At 61.0% G+C, this 16,382-nt stretch overlaps 2 protein-coding genes across 5 annotated transcripts in view; one reads left to right on the top strand and one right to left on the bottom strand.

Moving 5' to 3' along the window:
* The first annotated feature begins 1,344 nt into the window (after positions 1 to 1,344).
* On the top strand, positions 1,345 to 2,092 carry TIMM13 (translocase of inner mitochondrial membrane 13). Of its 2 annotated transcripts, none has more exons than XM_042927916.1 (3): positions 1,345 to 1,545; positions 1,677 to 1,745; positions 1,898 to 2,092. In XM_042927916.1, the coding sequence occupies exons 1-3, from the start codon at positions 1,471 to 1,473 to the stop codon at positions 1,994 to 1,996; spliced, it is 243 nt and encodes an 80-aa protein (XP_042783850.1). In that variant the 5' UTR covers positions 1,345 to 1,470; the 3' UTR covers positions 1,997 to 2,092. The 2 variants fall into 2 exon arrangements, with proteins under 2 accessions (XP_042783850.1, XP_042783849.1); XM_042927915.1 differs by having other exon boundaries at positions 1,389 to 1,590.
* A 665-nt stretch (positions 2,093 to 2,757) lies between these two features.
* The window catches only part of TMPRSS9 (transmembrane serine protease 9), a 29,714-nt gene continuing 16,089 nt past the window's right edge, over positions 2,758 to 16,382 (bottom strand). The window contains exons 9-18 of one of the 3 annotated variants that reach the window (XM_042927910.1): positions 15,633 to 15,769; positions 14,610 to 14,913; positions 14,301 to 14,472; positions 13,506 to 13,777; positions 12,805 to 12,941; positions 8,454 to 8,835; positions 4,640 to 4,811; positions 3,693 to 3,958; positions 3,482 to 3,618; positions 2,758 to 3,007 (exon numbers count right to left, since the gene is read on the bottom strand). In XM_042927910.1, the coding sequence (XP_042783844.1) occupies positions 2,846 to 3,007; positions 3,482 to 3,618; positions 3,693 to 3,958; positions 4,640 to 4,811; positions 8,454 to 8,835; positions 12,805 to 12,941; positions 13,506 to 13,777; positions 14,301 to 14,472; positions 14,610 to 14,913; positions 15,633 to 15,769 (2,141 nt within the window). In that variant the 3' untranslated portion in view covers positions 2,758 to 2,845. Of the gene's footprint in view, positions 3,008 to 3,481; positions 3,619 to 3,692; positions 3,959 to 4,639; positions 4,812 to 5,021; positions 5,791 to 8,167; positions 8,320 to 8,453; positions 8,836 to 12,804; positions 12,942 to 13,505; positions 13,778 to 14,300; positions 14,473 to 14,609; positions 14,914 to 15,632; positions 15,770 to 16,382 lie in introns of those variants that run through there. The other 2 variants (XM_042927911.1, XM_042927912.1) reach the window with 2 other exon arrangements.

Here is a 16,382-nt window from a genome sequence, read left to right as displayed (position 1 = left end):
AACAGTCTGCTGCGTCTAGGGTCGGCTTTAGGTCAGGTACTTTGCGTGGCCACCAGAGTCCCCGGGATGTGAACTTGTTTTTTCTCGTGAAGGCAAATGTCTCACCGCTACCCCTCCCCCGTTTCTGGTGGGTCCTGGGGGGGGGGGGGGGGCGGGGAGGGCTCGCCTGCCACGATGATGCACCAGCCTCCGCCCCACGCGTGACCTTCCCCAGGAGTGCTTCCGGGCCCCCGAGGCCTTAAGGTGGTGCCCCCACACCCGCATCACAGGAACTGCGTGCGCAGTGAGGGTCTGGAGCTCAGACGCAGAGGCATCGGGCGGGTCGTGGTGGGGGTCTCCAAAGTCTGCACTGGTCTCAGCCACATCTTGCGATGTATGGGGGGGGGTGGGGGGGAGGGGAGAGGCGACTGTGGGCAGGGAGTGGGCCCCATCGTTCCCATGGGCCCAGATGCCTCATGGCATCCTTTTCGGTTCCGGGCAGGGCCTCCAGGTGCACGGGTAGGGCTTGCTCTTGGCAGGTGACATTTGTCCTTTCCAGGCCCGCTTCCAGCCTTTCCCCCCAACCCGTGGTGGCCTGGCGGAGGTCCCGAGTGGAGGGGTGAAAGGGCCCGGGCGCCGTGGTGTCCTTGTCTGGTGGGGGGAAGGTAAACTAGGGACCCTTGGTGACTACAGGAGGATGGTGGCCGTTGGTAAGGGAGTATTTGGAAATCCAGAACGGAATCCAACGTTCAGATGTCAGCGCGGGCCTGGGAAACAGCCTGCAGTTGTCAAACATTCTTAGCTTTAAGCCGCTTTAAACGATGCGGGAACGATTCCTTTGTCCGAGCCCCACTCGCTAACCGGGCGCCCGGGCCAGCGGCACCCCCGCCGGGGTCTCGCCCCGTGGCCCGCGCCCCGACGTATCATCAGCACAACCTGCCGTGGGGCCGGCTGGGCGGACGGCTTCTAAGGACTTGCATGCCAAACGTGTGGTCTTTTTCTTTCCCCAATGATTTGTAATATGCATTTTATGACCGGAAACTTTTTGTACGACACTCCAATAAACGTTTTGATTTTAAGTTCTGCCCCCGAGTCTACTCTGACGCGGCTGCCCCCGACTGGGGACGGAGGGGGGCATACGAGACCGCGGGACACTCCCTGGCAGCGACCCGCGTCGGGGTGCCCGAGCTTCAGCGGCCGGGCTGCGCCTTCGGTCACGCGACACGCCCGACGCTCTGTGCACATGCGCCGCGGGATCCGCAGGACGAGCCGGGGACGTTTTCTGCAGGCCCGGGGCCTCGAAACCAAAAGCTGCCGGCGCAGAAGGTGACTCCTATCCGCGCATGCGCAAAGGTGGAAGCACAGCTTTGTGGGGGTCGTAGTCCGACAAGCCCGGACTCCGTTTCCCGTGGTGCCCTGGGGGGGGGGGCAACTTCCGGCGCGGGTACGGGTCGGCGCACGCGGTCTCGGTTCGGTTGACTTTGCGGAGCCATGGAGGGTGGCTTCGGCTCGGACTTCGGGAGCTCCGGCGGCGGCAAACTGGACCCGGGGCTCATCATGGAGCAGGTGAAGGTGCAGATCGCCGTGGCTAACGCGCAGGAGCTGCTGCAGGTCCGGGGTCGGGCCGGGGCGGGCGCCGAGGGCAGTGGGGCCCACCGGGCGCGGGTGTCGCGGCTGAGTTCGCGTTGTCCCCACAGAGGATGACGGACAAGTGCTTCCGGAAGTGCATCGGGAAGCCGGGGGGCTCCCTGGACAATTCGGAGCAGGTGAGGCGCGTGGGGCCGCGTGGAGGCAAGTACGCGTGCGCGGATCAACGGGCGTCGCGGTGGGACGAGTGCGCGTGCGCGGCCCGCTGCCTGGGGGTGGGGCGCCGGTCCGGCCGCTGCTGAGCCGAGCCGCGCCCCCTTCCCGCCCGCAGAAGTGTATCGCCATGTGCATGGACCGCTACATGGACGCCTGGAACACCGTGTCCCGCGCCTACAACTCGCGGCTACAGCGGGAGCGAGCCAACATGTGACCCGCCCCCCCGCGCCGCGTCCGGCCCCGCGGGCTCCCGGCAGGCCCCCACCCCAGTCCCCTTTTCCGTTTCCATAAAGGCCCTTTGTGAAGCGGGGGCCCGCCTGTGCATCCTGCCTGCCCGTGGTTCCTGAGGACGAGACCGGTGCCGCCACACTGGGGTCGTCGCTCCCTCGGGCCGTGGGGGGCCCTGGGACTTCCCAGATTGCAGGCGGCGCGGCCCCTGCGGGGTCCAGGCTCACCGTGCACCTGGGGCTGAGAATCCGCCCTGGGACCTGGGGGCATAGTCAGGCCCCACCTGGCTGTGGCCACCTGAAGGTGGGGGCCAACAAGGGAGGTGCGGAGAGCACCCGATCGGTGTTCCCTGGAGGGGGTCTCTGCGGGAGGTGGCCCGGCGTGTTCCCGGGTCCCCTGACCGGCCTGCGCCTCTTTACCCTCTGTGCCCCTGCTTTCCAATGACCACGACCGGCGAGGAGCCGGTTGCTCACGCGAAAGGCAGCTTGGAGAGGAGGCTTGGCCAGACCCCCGCCCCCAGCTCCGGCGCCAAAGACAGAGGGTAGTCCTGCCCCGGCGAGGCCTTGCTGCCCCTTCCCCGCACCTCCCATATCTGGGCCCCCGGTGAGCAGCAGCCGAACGGTCCCTGCTGTGATACGGAGGTGCTGAGCCAGCAGGCGAGGGACAAGGGGCTGTTTATTGGATCCAAATAAGCAGCAAACGTGCACCCGGTTACCCGCAGCCCCCTAGCCCCCCGCCCGCCCGCCCCCTAGACTCTCCTCCTCGGGCAGAGGGGCCAGCCGGTTCCTGCCGCCGTCACCTCGCGTCCCGGGCGTGTGCAGCCACGTGCTGGCGGTCACTCCTGGATGTTCTGCCCGATCCAGCCTCTGACGGCAGCCACCCGAGTATAGACCCCTGGGAAGTGGGGCCGCCCGCAGCCGTACCCCCAGCTGGTGACCCCAGTTAGCACCCACCGGCCAGAGGGCTCCCTGCAGGCCAGGGGTCCCCCGGCGTCGCCCTGAGGGGAGGAAAGGAAAGGCCTTAAGAGCAGGCCACTACCTCCCCCATAGCATCCCTTGGGCCCGGGTCCTCTTCCTCGTGAGCCGCTTTTCTGGGAAAGGGGTTCTAGGTTAGGATGACCCGTTCAGTTCATGCAGACATTCATGGACACTCAGTATTTCCCCCGGGCTGAATGGGGGCCTCACGCGGCAGTCACTGCCCAGCCCACGTCCCCATCCCGCCGGTGCCGGCGCGGGGAGGGGGGCGGGGCATGCCGAGGCGCCGAAACCGGCTCATAATGGATGCCCAATAAACGGTGGTCGAGTGAAAGTTCCTCCAGGGTCAGAAAAGGTGCCCTGCTTGGTGGACTTGAGAGGGCGGCGCCGGAGGGTCTTGCAGCGGTGACGACTTCGCCCCGCCACGCCCCCCTTGCCCTCTGCGTGTGGGACCTGGGTCCCGAGAAGCGCCCGCTTCCGCTGCAGAGTGCGCTCACCGAACAGCTGTCCACGCCGCCCTGCGGGAAGCCGGCGCACAGCATGCGACTGCTGATCTGCACCGGGTAGAAGCGGCGGCATGTCTGCTCGCTGAGGAGGCGCACGGCCGCCTTCTGCAGCTGCCGCGCCATCGAGCCTGCGGGGGAAACGGGAGCCGTGGGCCGAGGGCCCTCTCGCCGCGGCGGGGGGAGGGGGGGCAGCCGAGCCTACCTCCCTCGCGCACCGAGCCCCAGCCGGTGATGACGCAGCGCGCGCCGTCGGGGGGCCGCGGCGTGGGCTCGGGCAGGCAGATGGGCCGCACCAGGCGGCCGCGGCGCACGGGCCCCGCCAGCTCGAGCAGCGCCACGTCGTAGTCGAGCGTGTAGAGGTTGTAGAAGGGGTGTTTGTAGATGCGCGCCACCCGCTCCAGCTGCCCCTCGGCGCCGCTCAGGAACGGCGTGCCCAGGAAGGCCGCCCACTGCTTGGGGTCCCCGTAGCTGCGGGGCGCGCGGGGACAGGCGTCGGCCCGAATCCCCGCGCCCCGGGCGCGCGCCCCCCCCCCCCCCAATCTGGAAATGGGGCTGTTGTCGCTTCCCCCTAGGACGGCGGGGAGGGTGCGGGGGTCCCGTGCCTGGAGTGAGTGCTACCGCGCACGGAGGTGACACCACAAGCGTATCCGTTCCCGTCAAGTATTAGGGCTCTGGCCCTGGGAGGCGCGCTGCGCGTTTCCCTGGAGGACAGGGCCCCTAGCCTGGTCCGCCGTATGAGCACCCTACCGGGAAGGGGACTCACCACTGGGTGGCCTTTGGGTCTGGTGCCAAGTGCCAGAGGGGGCGGGCCAAGGTGGGAGGGAGTGTTCCATCGTTCCCCAGAGCCTTCCGCCCCGCCCCCCCTTCCCCTCCCCCTCCCCGCCGCCGCAGACCTGGCCCCCTGGCGCCGGGAGAGGCCATGGCCAGGGTTCGGGGTGGGGGGTGGGGGGGCTGCGGGGCTGGACGGGACCGCGGCGCCGCACGGCCAGGGGAGGGGCTGTATAGAGTAGGGGCCCGTGTGGGGCGGTGGGTGCCAGTGGCTGGGGAGGGCATTTGGGGCCAAAGCGTGGACAGGCGACACGGTGAGTTTTCAGACAAGACGCTCCAGTGAAGCGCGCAGGCCAGGGGCGTTGGGGCGGCCGGACTCACACATCGAAGCAGTGCGCCGCCGACAGCAGCCACCTCTCGGCCACCAGGACGGCCCCGCAGCGGTGCTCCCGGCGCCGCAGCCACAGGCTCACCTGCCACGGCCACTCCCCGCGGGCCGCGGCACTGCCGCCCACGATCCTGGTCATCGCCGCCACCGGTGCCAGGCCACAGTCTGCGGGGGAGTCGGGTGACAGATCGGCGGGCGAGCGCATCCCCGCCTGCGCGCGCGCGCAGGGTAGGAGGAGCCCACACTAGGTTGGGGGACCTGCCTCGGGAAACCTCCGCGGTCAGGAACACTGGGCCTGGTGGTTAGGGCTGCAAATGAGGCTTCTCTGAGCTCTTCTCAAATAGTATTTGAAATGCATTTTAGGTTTGCCTCCTTCGTGGCTGAGGGCCAGCCCAGCAACTCTGCTCACCTCCCTCTCCTCACCAGGCGTCTCCCACTGCCCTAGTAGCCAAGTTCCTTGGTGCCCCGGGGCCTTTGCACACCCTAGGCTGCTGCCCAATAGGCCCCTTCCCTGTCCCAACAGCTCCTGCACTGCCCTGGATGCCCTCTCTGGGCATCTCCCCTTACTGGGGTCCTGTGTGACTCAGTATCCTTCCCTGGACACTTCCTCCAGGCTGTGACATGTATCACTCCCCCTCCCCCAGCACAAGATGCCCTCTCAGAACACTACTGCAGACAGAACAAACTGGTGGTTGTAAGGGGTGCTGCAGGAACCCTTACCACCCATAGGGGCACTCAGGGACCCCCCCATCATTCCCACAAGGAATTTCCCGCCTCCAGAACAGTCCTCCTTCCCCAGCCCGCCTTTCCTGCCCTTCAGCCTCCTGTCCCAACCTCAGCTGGAAGGGGAGAACGGAGGGATGGGGGGCCACCTGCCCGGTTCCCTCTCAGCCCCACCCCCAACACGCCAACACCATGGGGATCTTGCCCAAGACCAGGAGGAGGCCTGGGGAATCTGATGGAAACAGCTCCTCTCCTGGAAGTGCCCCCCCACGCTGAACAACGCGAGAATGTGTGCCATTCCAGGGGGCTTCCTCACCTCCGCTGGAGGCCAAGTTAAGAACTTGGCTGTAACTATTAGAACAGTAAAAATCGCCAGGGCGGGAGGCCAGACCCAGATCAAGCCGGCTGCAGAGAAGTGTTTCTGCCAAGAACAAGCAGCGGCAGCTGTGAAGTGTCCCTGAGTGTCCCTGCTGGAAGCTTCCCCGCACCCAGACCAGCAGAAACTGCCGTCAGGAACCAGAGCCACGTGAACAGAAGACCCCCTTTGGCCTGGGACCTTGGTCTCCTTTGCAGTCCAGGCGCATAACTTCTCAGCGGGTTCCGGACTGGATGCTCCGCATCCGTCTTAACTTTGTGTTGCCAGGGAAACAGGACCTGGGTCCCCCTGAAAGGGTCTAGACGACCCTTGCCCGGACCCCTGGCATGTGGCCGACTGGGCCCGCAGCCAACAGAGACTGCTTCTTTTCGATGCCCTCCACCCCCTCTGTGCCCCCAGACCCTTCCTTGGTCTGGGAGCCGTGCGATGGTTCTGAAGGTGTGCGGGCTGCCTCGCTGCAGCGAGCCCCTAAACCTGGCTTTGTGGGCACAGGTCTGTGCCTGAGCGACCCAGGCTCATCGGGCCACGTGTGCACACGTCCACACGTGTGCGAGGGAAAGGGAAGAGAATAGGGAAGAGAAGGCGGCACATCCTTAAAGACAGTGACCATGAGCGCTTTCCCCCAGCTCCTGTGTCCTGGGGTTAGACCAGACGCACACACCCCTGAACAGGACAGTGGGGATCCAGGGGGCCCAGGGAGGGACCCTGATGCAGGAGGGAAGCAGGGAAACCCCCCTGGGTCGCAGTCTCTCTAGGGGAGTCGGTGAGGATGCTGGAGATGGGGACTTGGAACAGCCGGGAATTCTGGGAAACTCCCCAGGAGGAAGGAAAGCGGATGCAGCCAGCAGAGGCCCGCAGCCCCACGCGCTGAACCCCTGGGACCCCCAGAAGCGTGCTCGGTCCCTCCCTGCCGACCTGCTCCCGCCTGAATGAAGCCAGGCCGCCGTCCCTCAGCATCTGGACACGAGCACAACGTTCATGTCTGCTGGGGGCAGGCGGGGGCGGCGTGCCCAGGGCCCTCCCCCATCCCCCCACCCCGCCTGAACCCTAATTGGTAGGGCCCCTCCTCTGTGGCAGCACTTCCTCTCTGAGTTTTGCCACCTACCACTCGGTCCCTTGAAACTGACACGGTGGGGGGGGGGGGTTGGCAGGGCAGGAGTGGGATGGTTGCTAAGACAGGGGTCCCCCCAGCACACCCCGCGCCCCACAGAAGCCAGGCCTTGTCCTGCCCTTGGTTCCCCACGACGCTGCAGCCAGTAGGAAGCTGGCCGCTCTTGATGGCGTTTTACTCCGGACCTGCCAATACGCGTTCGTACCTTCTGATCACTGTTTCATAAAAAACGCTTTAGTCACGCACGAAGGATGTCAAAGGCACGTTCTCCGTCAATATCTCTCTGGGCCCGTTCTGCCAAGATGGGCTGAGCTAATTTAGCCAGGGGCCCCTGAGCGGGGCCTGTGGGGTCAGCTGGGGCCTGCACAGTCCCCTTTTCCCTCCTGCCTGCCAGGGACCGTGTGTGTGCGTCGCCAACGTCTGGTTCCCTGCCGCGCCGCATGGCATCGCACGGCAGGCTCGGCCCGGGGCGGCCCGGAGGAGGGTTTCAAGCATGGACGACCGGTGCCTGGACGTCCGTGATGACCCTCCCGCCGGGCACTTCCCCACATGCCCTGGTGCCTCAGAAAAGTCTGCGTTTTGTAACAGGAGCAGACAGCGGCGCCTGGGTGGCCGTCAATTGAGCGTCCGCCTCTTGGCTTCAGCCCAAGTCGTGGTCTCAGGGTTGTGGGATCGAGCCTCATGTTGGGCACAGCGCACAGCCTGCGTGGGATTCTCTCTCTGTCCCTCTCCTTTTGCCCCTCCCCCACCCTTGCACGCTCTCTCAAAATAAATAATAAATAAGCATTAAAAAAATAAAGGAGTGCCCGGGTGGCTCAGTTGGTTGAGCGGCCAGCTTTGGCTCAGGTCATGATTTCATGGTTCATGAGTTCAAGCCCCGTGTCAGGCTCTGTGCTGACAGCTCAGAGCCTGGAGCCTGTTTCGGATTCTGTGTCTCCCTCTCTGCCCCGCTCTCTGTCTCAAAAATAAACAGTAAAAATTTTTTTTAATAAAAAATAGGGGCACCTGGGTGGCTCAGTAGGTTAAGCATCTGGCTTCAGCCAGGGTCATGGTCTTGTGGTTTGTGGGTTCAAGGCCGACATCAAGTTTTGCACTGACAGTGCAAAGCCTGCTTGGGATTCTCTCTTCCTCTCTCTCTGCCCCTCCCCTACTTGGGCTCTCTCTCTCTAAGTGAATAAACAGACTTAAAAAAATGAAAAATAAATAAGTAAATAAATAATAAATAACACAGAAGCAGACAGGGGCTTGGGGCTAAGGCATTTGCCACTAGACAACATACATCTGGCCAACCAGTGCCCGTGTCCCTGGCTCTCAGGACTGGGGGAGGGGAGGGGGTGCTGATCCAGTGTGACAGGTGTCCTTACAGGTGACGACATGAGGACACAGACACGCACAGAGGGACGATCCCATGAGGACACAGACAAGGGAGAGCACAGTGTCTACACAGACTTCTGACCTCCAGCCTGGGTGAGAACAAGCGTCTGTTGGTGAAGCGTGCCCCCACCCTCCGCGCACTGTGGCCCCTGTGACATTAACAGCGTGGGCAGACCCACACGGGACCCCTGCCACCCGCACATCACTCCACTCGCCCCAGTACCTGGTGGCTGGAAGCCCACGGTGGTCCTCGGGGGGTCTGGGAGGGGTGTCTGTCCCCCAGCAGTGGCGGTTACGGTGGCTGCAGTCATGTTGGCGGGCTGGCTGGTTGCCCTGCTGGTGGCCGAGGGGGTGGCTGTGCTGGCCGGGACTCCTGGGACTGTGAAGGCAGCTGCCGTCCCAGAGGACTGCCTGGTGGCGGGGGTCCTCGCGGTGGGGAGGAGGCCGGAGGACATGGTGTCCAGGATCCAGCCCTTCAGCCTGGTGATTCGAGTGTACACGCCAGGTCTCCGGGCCTGAGCGCAGCCGACCCCCCAGCTCACAATCCCCGCCAGGTAAAACACACCGGGGGCCTCCTCGCAGGCCAGGGGTCCCCCGGAGTCACCCTGAAAGGGAAGGAAGGAGAAGGTGAGCTACATCTGTTGTGGCCATCATTTCACACCGTGCGTGAGACCACACGCTGTCTGCCCCCAGCACACGCGAAGATGCAGATCACTTATTCCTCAGAGACTTGGGGGGGGGGGGTGGAGAGGGGAGGAAGTTAAAGGAAAAAAGTAAAGAGCTGGCTGTGACCCTGCGGCGCCTTGTCTGCAGGGGGCACTGCCTGGCCCTCCAGCCTTCCCATGGGTGGCTGAGACCCATCAGTGGAGCAGGAGACACGGCACGGGGGCTCCGGAGACCTGGCTTCAGACCTTGCATGACCTTGATCAAGTCACTTCTCTCTGAACTTCAATTTTTCCTGCTTTTGTTCTTGAGATGTAAAACAAAAACGAAAACAAAAACAAAACAAAACAAAAAACGCAGAAAACCCAATCTCTGCTCATTAGCCGCCGGCCTTTTTTCTATACGTTTCAAAAAAAATTACACCAGTAACATACTGCTCTTCCTTTAAAAAGAAAAAAAAAAAAACCAAACTTTTTTTTTTTTTAATTTATTTTTGCGAGAGGGAGAGAGAGCGGGAAAGGGGCAGAGGGAGAGACAGGATCCCCAGCAGTTTCCATGTAGTCTGCACAGAGCCGGCTGGACACGGGGCTCCAAGCCCCGGACTGTGAGATCACGACCCGAGCTGAAATCAAGAGTCAGAGGCTCAACGGACTGAGCCACCCAGGCGCCCCCATTTTGTTTTTTAATTTTTTTTCGTGTTTATTTTTGAGACAGAGAGAGAGCACAAACGGGGGAGGGTCAGAGAGAGGAGACACAGAATCCGAAGCAGGCTCCAGGCTCTGAGCTGTCAGCACAGAGCCTGACACAGAGCCCGAACCCACGAACCGTGAGATCATGACCTGAGCTGAAGTCGGACACTTAACCGACAGAGCCAACCAGGCACCCCTTGCTTTTCTTTAAAAATTCAGAATGTTACAATAGAGCTTAGGCCACACAGCAGACTGCTTTTCCCAAAGGTGGCAGGAGACTGTCTCCCTCATCCCACATGTGCTCTTTGAACGAGGAGATCTTGGCACTCCTCCCATTGGGTGGTGGGGGTCTGCCTCTCCACATGACCCTGGGCACAGCTCTGTGGCTGCCTTCGCCCCTAGACTTTGGGGACAGTGATGCCAGGTGACTTCCATCTTGCTGCCTTGAGTTACCTGCTCTTGGGAGCCAGCCAGCACGTTTCGAGGTGGAAGGGAGCCCAGGCGGAGTCCACGTGGAGAGGCCACGTGTAGGGTGTAGCTGAGACCCCAGCCAACAACCGGTATTGGATGTGCAAGTCGAAACCCCTTCAGAATCTCCTGGGACATCAGCCTTTGAGCCGTCCCACTGCAGGCCGCAGACGCCATGTGGAGCACACAAGCTAGCCCCACTGGGCCCCACCGGAATTTCCAACCCACAAAATCTATGATTGGAAGAAATGGCTGTTTCACACAACCAAGCTTTGGGGAGTTTTGTTACACAGCAGCGGGGACTGACACAGCCCTGCCCCTGGTCCCGGGGCCCCATTTTCCCAAAAGTGAACATATTAGGAGCTTGGTGGGTCCCACTATGCTTTTACATTTATTAGTAATTTTAGAAAACATGTAGTGCTGTCTTTAAAATGTACATAAATGTTACGTGTAATATTTTACAACTTGCTTCATTCATTCAAGTCACAGCAGCCCTAGCAGACAGGTATTACTATGACCCCGTTTTACAGACAAGAATCTGAGACCCAGAGAGGTTGAGTAACGTGCCTGGAGTCACGGAGCTTGTGGGAAGAGGAGCCAGGATTTGAACCCACAAGTGCACTTCCCAGAAGCTGCCCTAGAGGTTCCCACTGCAAGTTATTTGCCACATCTCCCTCAACTGAGGCCTGTGAGTGTACATTTATGTCGCAGCCGATATTTTCAACCCGGCGGACGTGAGCAATACCTCTGAGTGTTACTACTGAAGTCCACCCTTTGGGGCCCTGGCCCTCTCTGCTGGGACGAGCAGGCGGAATCCGTCCCTGCTGAGCTCTTACCAAAGTGCAGGTTCAGGAGCCCCATCGATGAGTCTCGTTCCAAGTCACTAAGCTTCGGGCTGGTTGTTGACACAGAAGTAGGAGCCATCACCACTTTCGATTTTGTTGTTCCCGGCGGTACACACATTCCCGATTCTTCTTTACCAGGATTATCCTGCCTGGTCAGGTACCATTACTTTGCTCTCCTGCGTGAATTTAAAACCAGCCTGCCAAGTCATATGGTGAAATGCTATTGGAATTTTGCCTGGAATTGCAGTGATTTATAGGAAAAAATGGAGACAAACAGATCTTCATAATATTGTCTTACCATCCATGAATATGGTATGTTTTTCCATTCATTCAGACCTTTTTATTTTCTTCAGAGTTTAGTAACATTCTCCACGAAAACCTTGAACATCTGGAGTTTACTTCTAGACACCACACAGATTTTGTTCCGTCAGTGGGATCCCTTTTTCTAGGAAGCTGATTTTTGCTGGGAAAAGAAACGTTCTTGACTTTGTATGACCTTGTATCAAGCCAGACTTGCTAGACTCTTTTGAATCTTTGTAGTTTCTTACTTGGCTCTCTGTGTTTTTATTTTATTTTATTTTTTTGGTAGACAGTCACGTTACTGCAGATTACATTTTTGTCTACTTCACAAATCCCTATGCTTTTCTTTTTTCTTGACTTCCCGCATTAATCCAGATGTCCTTGGTGACGGCAGGCAGCCTGGCGTGTGAATGGAAGGCTTTGTTTCACCATCAACATGATGTCGGCTGTAGGTTTCTGTTGTCTTTCATAGGATTGGAATTTCTTAAAATCGTAATTACGAATGTTGTTAAAAAGTATCGGATGCCTTTTTCTGTGGTTTTGGAGATGTCCTTTTTCCCTTTTTGTCCACTAATGTGATGAGTGGCGTTACTGGGTTCTCCTGTGTCAGACTAGATTTTATGAGATAAACTCACTATGGTTGTGATTTATTTTCCTTTTAACACATTATTAGATTTAGTCTAATATTTTATTAAGGGTTTTGCATCGATATTTCTTCAAGATTTTTAAAAATGTTTTTTGAGAAAGACAGACGTGGTAGGAAGAGGAGGAGAGGGGGAGAGAGAGGGAGGGGGAGAGGGAGGGAGGGGGAGAGGGAGAGAGCGGGGTGTGGGGGGGCGGAATCCCAATCAGGCTCTGTGCTGTCAGTGCAAAGTCTGACATGGGGCTTGATCTTACAAACTGTGAGATCATGACCTAAGCCAAAACCGAATCAGATGCTTAACCAACTGAGCCACCCAGGCGCCCCACATCAGTGTTTCCAAGACTATACATTTCCCCACTTGTGTATTTCTTTGGCCTTCACGGCATGGTTCTGGAGCCAGGTTTCCCCTAAGCTGGATCACACGCACCTCAGGTGCTCACTGGCTACCCTGCGACACAGAGCAGTCACATGTGCCATAACTTGTGATTAGCTTTTTCTCCCGTGAATACATGCTGCACATTTTCTTTTTTTTTTTTTTTTTTTTTTAATTTTTTTTTTTTTTCTTCAACGTTTATTTATTTTTGGGACAGAGAGAGACAGAGCATGAACGGGGGAGGGGCAGAGAGAGAGAGGGAGACACAGAATCGGAAACAGGCTCCAGGGTCTGAGCCATCAGCCCAGAGCCTGACGCGGGGCTCGAACTCACGGACCGCGAGATCGTGACCTGGCTGAAGTCGGACGCCCAACCGACTGCGCCACCCAGGCGCCCCATGCTGCACATTTTCAAGTTAGTGTCTGTATTTTTTTGCACACCCACCTCGTCTTCTGCTTGGAAATGACAATTTCTCTAAACCACACATTTACAGGCATTCGGGTTCTCTTGAGGGTTCCCCTGCTCACTGTGACGCGCTGGAAACTGTTTCCCTTCCGTCTGCGAACATGTCAGGCGGCCCCCTGGATGCTCACCTGGCAGGAGTCCACTTTGCCCTCCAGGAAGCCGGCGCAGAGCATCCTGTCCGTGAGGGAGGAGTTGTAGAGTGCGCTGCACGCCTTCTGGTCTATGATGCCCACAGACGCTCTCTGTAGAATGTCAGGCTTGGTGGCTGCCAAGGAGAGGAGGCCCCACACAAGCTCACTCACAGAGCGATCCCTCTTCCACGTCGGCTACGCTGTGGCAACACCCACCCGGGGAGGGGAGTCCCTGCCCTATGGATAAAGAACCACGGCCCCTCGGGGCCGCAGGGGTCCGTGCGGTCGTGTAGCGATAAGGGGGCGGACCCCGTGCTCCTACTCAGCACCCTAGACTCTCACCAACATCCCCAGGCGGATTCCCTAGCGCCTTGGGTGACCTGCAGGGAGGACAAAAGCAGCACTAACTCTTGGGGGTCCCTGAAGGGTACAGCACAAGGGTCTCCGAGCTTTTCTACCAAGGGCCACAGAGCACATAATCATGGCTTTACGGGCCAGTCTCTGTTGGAACGACTGAGCTCTGCCCTTGTAGCAGGAAAGCCCCCAGAGACCGTCTGTAAACCAGCGGATGGGCTGGGCGCCGATAAACCTTTACGAAGCAGCCACACTGCCCGTGCGCCAGAGCCCGCGACCCTGGGGGGAGCGGAGGGGAGAGGGGTTTGCAGGTGTGGGACCGGAGAGCCTGGTGGGGAGCTCACCGTTTCCCTCCTGTGTGTTACCCCAGCCGGAGATCATGCACTTCCGGCCCACAGGGAACTTCTGGATAGCCAGGGGCAGGCAGACAGGCTGGATGTACTTGTTGAAACCCAGGGGCCCGGCCAGCTCCAGCACGGCCACATCGAAGTCCAGGATGCCGGGGTTGTACTGGGGGTGCAGCACTGCCCGCTTGAGCCCCATCTTCACTGGGTTTCCGCCGACGCCCGTGAGGGACGCGGTGCCCAGGTGGGCCCGCACCAGCTCCACCTTCGTGCTGCCGACAAGGGGCCGCTCAGACACCCCGCTGCCCCCAGGACGCCAGGCACAGCTGTGGGGCCCGGGCTCTGGGGAGGGGCGCCGGGCGGACGGAGGGGCCACGTGGCTGTTGCCCAAAAGTGGTCCCAGGCCGGGGGCCTGTGGACAAGGCAGGGAGCCCCTGGGGGCTCATCTCCTCTGGCTAGAACACAAGGGGCCCCTGGTGCCCTGTGACTGACAGACTAACCGTGGGGCGGAGGCGAAGATGCCCCCACTTGTCCCCCAGAGACCAGCCCAGCAGAATCCTCCCCCCAGGAGCTGCGGCCCAGGTGGGGCCCTTGAGATGCCCCCCCCCAGAACCCTCACTTCTCCCGCCTGTTCCCTCTCCGGGTTTGCAGCTGGACAGAACCAGTTCTTGAGCCCAGGGGAAGGGCTGCCTCCGTGTGGCAGGATTCGTGTTCACGAGAGAGGGGGCAGGGCACCGGGTGACAGAGGGGCACAGGGGTGGCTGCGCAGACCCCGGGGGCTGGGGTGGGTCTTACTGGTTGAAGCAGTGGGCGGCCGACAGCAGCCAGCGGTCCCCCACCACGGTGGCGCCACAGAAGTGCCGGGAACCTTCCTTCAGGCTGACCTGCCAGGGCACTTCCCCCGACACGGCTCCCAGCCCGCCCACGATCCGAGTGGGCTTCTCCATGGCGGGCCTGGCCCCGCACTCTGTGGGGAACAAGAGAGAAGGGCCCAGACGGCACACATCTCCTTCCCGCAGAGAGCTGCCGGGAGCCAGCACCCATCCGCCCAGTCCCGCAGGGGCGCACGCCTACCCTACCTGCGCCTGCGCCCCTAGAGAGTACCTTGTGGCTTAGAGGCGGTGACGGAGTCGGGAGGCGCGGCGCTGAGGCCCAGAGTGGGCCTGGCGGGGCTCTCAGGACTGGTGGGCCGGGCAGTGCTGGCGGTGGTGGAGGCGGGAGCCGCCGTGGGGGCCAGAGGCCGGCCTGCCGTGGTGATGGCCTCCAGGATCCAGTCACGCAGCCTGGTCACTCGGGCATAGACGCCGGGGCGTCCGGCTTCCGCACAACCTATTCCCCAGCTCACGATGCCGGCCAGGAAGAACCTGCCAGAGGGCTCCTCGCAGACTAGGGGGCCTCCCGAGTCGCCCTGGGAGACAGAGGCACGCCTTTGGGAGGGTCGGGGGCCCTGGCCGCAGCCAGTCCAGATCCCAGAGCCGCCGAGTCAGAGGAGTCCCCCCTCCCCACGGGCTCCTGGAGCCGAGGTGGCTGGCGAGCCTCCGTCTGCTCTTCGTAAACACACAGCAGGACAGCTGGACAGCTGGGCCGTGGGGTCTCCAAGACCTCGCTCGGTTCAGCCTCTGGCAGTGCAAAACCCAGCCCAAATAAACATCCCCTCCTCTCCTCGTCCACGGGATCTCTGACGATGTTGCCACTCGCCAAGGCGGCCAGTGTGGCTGCCCCTGTGTCTCACTGGCAGCGAAGGGCCCGGTCTGCCCTCACACATCCTGTCCGCTCACCCTTTCCCTTCTCGCTCCCGGCTCGCCTGGACTCTCACGTTCCCCAGCACACGCCCTCTGCCACCATTTCCCCACCTTTTCCACAGGCCCCGGTTTTGCTGTGGCACCGAGTGCAGGCAGCAGTCTCCCCCCCCTCCCCCGGCCAGTGGGCTTGAGAAATGAGACCAAAGGCATAAAGGAAAAAGGAGATCCGGAGCCGTGCTAGAAGGCAGGCAGGGAAGTCTTGGTGGCAGACTGGAAACTGTGGGCACCCCCTCTTCCAGGGCGGAAACCTGGGGGCCTCGGGCAGGTGGGGCGGGGCCTGGGGCCTCGGGACTCGTCCCCAGGCCCCAGGGGCCGTGGGGCTCACCTGGCAGGAATCCACCTTCCCGTCCAGGTAGCCGGCACACAGCATCCTGTCGGTGAGCGAGTGGCCGTACAGGCTGGCGCACAGGCCCTGCTCCAGCAGCTCCACCGTGGCTTTCTGCAGCGTTTCCGGCTTGACCACTGCCCAGGACACAGAGACGCCAGCAGGATGAGCGCTTCGGGGCCCCGGGCAGCCACCCCGAGGCTGGAGGCTGCAGGCCGTCTCTGCTCCGGCCCTCGGCTTCCCCAGCGGGAAGGGGATCCGCGGCAGCAGCCAGCTCGGAAACCGGCAGAGCACGCACTCCACAAATGCCCACCAGCAACCTCCGTGGCCCAGGCGGCGAAGAGGCATCCGAGTGAACACCCAAGGCTGGGCTCCTTCCTCACCTCCCTCCTAAAACCTGCTCTGCCCTGAGCCTCCCCGTACCTGCTTCTGCCATCATTCTTGTCCTACTCTGCTGAAATCTCTTCTCGGCCTGCAGCCAGTGCCTTCTTTGCTACGGATTATGTTGCCCTCTCCCCACATCCTGCAGGGCGATGCCCTCCCCCCATCCCGGCTCAAATTAAAAGTCCAAGTCTGGACCACCGACCCCAGAGCCTTTGTGCATGCTGTCCCAGCTGCCTAGAGCGCTGTCTGTCCCTACACAATCTGCCTGCCTTCCCCCCTCACCCCCATTCTCAAGAAGCCCCTCCCGACCACCCTATTAAAGCTTGCAGCCCCCATCTCCACCCAACCTTAGTCTCCAACGCACTC

Source organism: Panthera leo, chromosome A2 (genome assembly GCF_018350215.1).
Source record: "Panthera leo isolate Ple1 chromosome A2, P.leo_Ple1_pat1.1, whole genome shotgun sequence".
Lineage (NCBI taxonomy): Eukaryota > Metazoa > Chordata > Mammalia > Carnivora > Felidae > Panthera > Panthera leo.
The sequence above is the reverse complement of the archived record's forward strand: the minus strand, read 5'-3'. Positions and strand labels throughout refer to the sequence as shown.

Coding starts and splice junctions, on each gene's coding strand:
- TIMM13 (XM_042927915.1), top strand. CDS start 1,471: ATGGAGGGTGGCTTCGGCTCGGACTTCGGGAGCTCCGGCGGCGGCAAA. Junction 1,591..1,676: donor ACGCGCAGGAGCTGCTGCAG/GTCCGGGGTCGG, acceptor TTGTCCCCACAG/AGGATGACGGACAAGTGCTT. Junction 1,746..1,897: donor CCCTGGACAATTCGGAGCAG/GTGAGGCGCGTG, acceptor TCCCGCCCGCAG/AAGTGTATCGCCATGTGCAT.